The sequence below is a fragment of the Styela clava genome, chromosome 10 (assembly GCF_964204865.1).
Source record: "Styela clava chromosome 10, kaStyClav1.hap1.2, whole genome shotgun sequence".
Classification (NCBI taxonomy): Eukaryota; Metazoa; Chordata; class Ascidiacea; order Stolidobranchia; family Styelidae; genus Styela; species Styela clava.
Window position 1 is genome coordinate 15,339,601 of NC_135259.1, and position 4,357 is coordinate 15,343,957.

A 4,357-nucleotide genomic window follows, 5' to 3' on the forward strand; every position below is an offset into this window, starting at 1 on the left:
CTAATCTAAGTTGGCCATAACATTAAATTAGTCATTACATTTGTCCTAACAATTCGATGGCGTCAGTGATGTAACAATATGTCAAGACATTTTTCTGCTTCATGTTATGACAAAATACAACCAATTGCGATATTTTACACGTCACTCTGACGGCGTGATATCCATTCTAATGTCATTTATACATCTTTTTAATTTTTGAGTCTGCGTACTCTCTTGTTCTATGAAAATGGCCTAGGTACGTAGGTGAAAGACAAAGTAAATTGAAAGAAAAACAAATTGTTTCATCTTTTGGGATTAGACATTATCCACGCCAACGTTGCTAAAATGAAATTCACCTTGATTGCATAATAAAAGAAGTAGGATTCGATTGATTATTTGATGTTTCCGTATAAAGTGGTGTAAACAGGAAGAAGTTATATATTAGGCAGGTGACTCCCAGGAAGTCAAACCATTGATAAAGAATCAGTCTCGCGTGAATGAGCGGGATTTATTTGTACAGCAAGTATGCAGACTTTCATTGTTGTTCTGTAGTTAACATCAGTTCCAGCATTAGCTTAGCATAAAACGCTAGAAAAATATCTTTCCAGATATATTCATCGAGGGCTAAGAGCTTATGTTCGAAATTATTCATCAAAGTTATTCATGGAGTAACGAGTATGCCAAGTTCGCATGACAAAAGAGAGGTTTACTAATTTAATCAAAGGATTCATGGCTGCTTCTATCCGGTTAGGGCATCACGAACTGCGACAATAATACCTGATTCCGTTAGTACGCACCACAACTAGATTTATTTCCATTAATCCTATTTCAGATTAAAGAAGATATGGAGTATCGTGTATATTCTGCTCGGTGGGTTTTTATGGCAATAACTTCAATTCATGTATTTTGCGTTATTTTTATGATGTACTGCTATGCCGGTATAAATAACGTTATCACGGCTTATTTCCAAACCACGCCATTTTTTATCGACCTTCTCGCGACATGGGCAATATTTATGTCTGCTGTTAGCCTTCCTGTGCTGGCTTTATTCAAAGACAATTCTAGCTTGAGAAATCAAATTATTTCAACGATCGCCTGTATAATAATAGGTTCAATATTTGGAGCAATCGGTTTCAGCAACAGGTAAGTTGGTATTTTCTTGTTAACATGACACGTCGTTCTCCTACATTTAACCCGCTTTTTCCGCTGGTTACAATCAACTTTTTGTACCATTTTATAATATGTAATGACTAGTTAACCAAACGTGCAAGAAACGCCCCAATATCTCTTTAAAAAGGTCATTTTCGCGTCTTCCTACTAAAACGCGCCCAAATGACGTACGCGCAAACCGTCCGACCATACGCCGGTAAGAAGAGAGAAATTTCAAAAAATTTTGAGAATGAGTTTCTCTCTCTTATCGCTGCGGTGAACACGAAATTTCGAGAGCTCTTCTGAACGAGCGATACGTAATCTTTGCACAAAAACCAGACTGAGCTTCGCAAGCGAAGCGAAACGCGAAATATTCAATGTTATGTGAGAGCATGTTTACGATAGTTGTCTGGTATCTTTGTTTGTTTAATATGTGCGCGAAATTGTTTCCCGCTCGTTCAAATGACTTATCTTTGAAGTAATGACAAATTCTTTCGTGTATCTCTAAGCTTTGAAATACCTACACAAATAACATTCACTTAGTAGTAAAATAAAAAATTTACAAAAAAAAAATGTTGACGGTTCAAGCATGGATCATAGTTGGATGCCTAAATTGATTTTAGTTAGTGCGGGAATACTTCACAAAACATAAACATAAACGTAAAATAGCCCGAAAAAAACTATTATTGTCATATTATCCAAGGATGGCGGAGTACGAATATATTCGTCATACGGAAAAAAAGAGTTTTGAAAGTTCCACTATTATATCATATGAAAAAATGGTAATTCTGAATCGCTTCGTGATATATCTACTTTGGGTATGAGGACGTGACATTGTTTGGCAGCCAATTCGTATACCCATAAAATAAATAAAATACTACATACACAAACGCCGTATTCCACAAATAAATTGCACAAGACTAAATCACATGTAACAAATATCTTTCTCTAGTCTTGTATTGGTAACTATAAAACATGTTCTGTATATTTTAGAAAATGGTTCTATGTCGTGTTGGGCAGTCAAACATTTTTCGGCATTTCGTCTGCGATCAACCTCGTAATTCAAATTTCACTTCCTGCAAATTGGTTTCCGGCGCACGAATCAGCAACGGTCGTTGGAGTGTTTTGGGCATCGTGTTCTCTGGGACAAGCAGCAGCAGCTGGAATATTACCATTCATAATTGGTTCAATGGACGCGACTGAACCCGAATCTAGCTTCTTGAAAGTTAAAATGGTATTTCTCATTGTAAACGGTGGCATTGCGTTTCTGCACTTATTAACAGGCATACTGTCCTGGTTTTATCTGGCAGACCATTCACCTAGTCCTCCGAGTGCATCACAACAATACATCTTGAAACAGAAAACTAATCAAAAATCACCAAATACTGAAATGCTGATTTCAAACATCAAGCTTATTGCAAAAGTGCATCGTAATCGCGAATACTCTCTCCTTACATTAGCCCACTTGCTTGCTTTTTCAGTGGTGATACTCACAAAAATATTGGTTACATCTGTTTTCCTGGAAACATTCAGCAACATCACTGACGATGACGTAGCTGGGATTCGCCTAATCGGACTGTTGGCTTCTGTTCCTGCTTCAATTGCAGTTGGAAAGATTATCGACAAAACAAAGAATTTCAAGGAGCTCACACTGACAGGTATTTCGAAAAGTAATAATGGCCCGGGATGCAATGTTTTGCTTTGTGTCCGAATTGTTTATTGATCAATATCAGTAAAAGTGTTATAATACAACACAACTGACCTTGGCCGAGACGAATCGCCATCAGACCATAATATGATTGGACACGAAATCCAGGCGCACAGTGAGTGTCATGGAATCTAATTATTTATTTATTCGATTTTCGGACACCATTATACAGCTTCAAAGCAAATTTATAACAACTAATATTTAGTAAAAAACAAAAATGTAGATTTGTATATGAAGCCTTTATATTTTCTACAGCTCACGACAAAATGATAGATGAAACACGGATACTTTTACGAGAAGGACAAAATTGACGAAAAATATAAATTTAAAATAAATAGCACCGGGCCTCATATGCTGTCCTAGAGCGATAATTTTTGCATTTATTGAATAATAAGTAAATCGTTTTCGAATCAGTTGTTGTAATAGCAATGTTGCCCTATAATCCGTGTTTTTTTTTTTCACCAATGGACATTCATACAGACATTTTTAGCAGCACTAACCGATATTTAACAACACGGACATTTGCACTTATAAATGTTTATTTACTCGCGAACATTTTTATTCACGAATATTCTTGACCACAATATTTTCATTCTATTTCTTTTTCTAATAATTACACTTTATCTGGGTTAAGTTTAGAACACTGTGAATGACCTTTGCACAAGTCAGTGAATATACGAGGCCAATATACCAGTGCTTTTGCCGCCTAGTAATGGACATTCCAATTCTATAACTATATAACTCACTCTTTAAACACCTATACGTGATTCATTTGAACTTCCATCCATCTACTTCAGGGGTCGGCAACCTATAACTATAGGAATGGCGGAATCGAGTCTGAATTCGATTATAGAATTGATTCTCCGCGGAATCGACTAGAATCGATTCCGATGCATTGGAATCGATTCTCAAGGGAAAAACTTGGATTGCAAACAATGTGTAACGTTTTGTGGCTTCATATATATATATGCATAAATTGCTTTACTGATATGCTGAGCTGCTACGACATCGCAAACTACACTAAATATATGTATTTTTCACTAGAAGGCTTTTACGCTTATTTATTTTTAAAAATCTCTGTGAGTTCTTAGGGATTCGTTTTTTTTGTGCGATTTTGTCTTCCGTGACAGGTTGAACACCCATACTACTTGGTTTTGGCTTTCTTGTCCGTTCATATATTTGAACATCGCTCCCGTGTTTTATTTCATATGGTATTGTTTAGATGGGTATGTTTTCTCGGTAAGATATGTCGAGGAATCGAGATTCTTACTCGAGAATCGAAAATTTAGGAATCGGATAAGAATCGAATACTTGTAAGTAGTAGTCATTCTTAGCATCCTTAACCTATAGTAATATAATCCGGCCCGCGACGCTTCACTGAATTATTGTAACAAAACAGCCGTTTTGACGATTACGTTCTTTAGACTAAATTATATTATAACCTAACAAGTATATAATTCACAATCACTCGTTTAGACAAATAGCAACAAAACGCAGAAAAGTTGATGCTAAGTGCAAAGG

The 4,357-nt window shown here is 36.1% G+C and overlaps 1 protein-coding gene across 1 annotated transcript; it reads left to right on the forward strand.

The window, feature by feature from the left end:
- The first annotated feature begins 476 nt into the window (after window positions 1-476).
- Window positions 477-2,987, forward strand: LOC120337790 (choline/ethanolamine transporter flvcr2a-like). The gene is made up of 2 exons (XM_078117297.1): window positions 477-1,122; window positions 2,122-2,987. Exons 1-2 carry the CDS (start codon window positions 824-826, stop codon window positions 2,849-2,851), a joined length of 1,029 nt encoding a protein of 342 aa, XP_077973423.1. The 5' UTR covers window positions 477-823; the 3' UTR covers window positions 2,852-2,987.
- The last annotated feature ends 1,370 nt before the right edge of the window (window positions 2,988-4,357 follow it).

Coding starts and splice junctions, on each gene's coding strand:
- LOC120337790 (XM_078117297.1), top strand. CDS start 824: ATGGAGTATCGTGTATATTCTGCTCGGTGGGTTTTTATGGCAATAACT. Junction 1,123..2,121: donor GCAATCGGTTTCAGCAACAG/GTAAGTTGGTAT, acceptor TGTATATTTTAG/AAAATGGTTCTATGTCGTGT.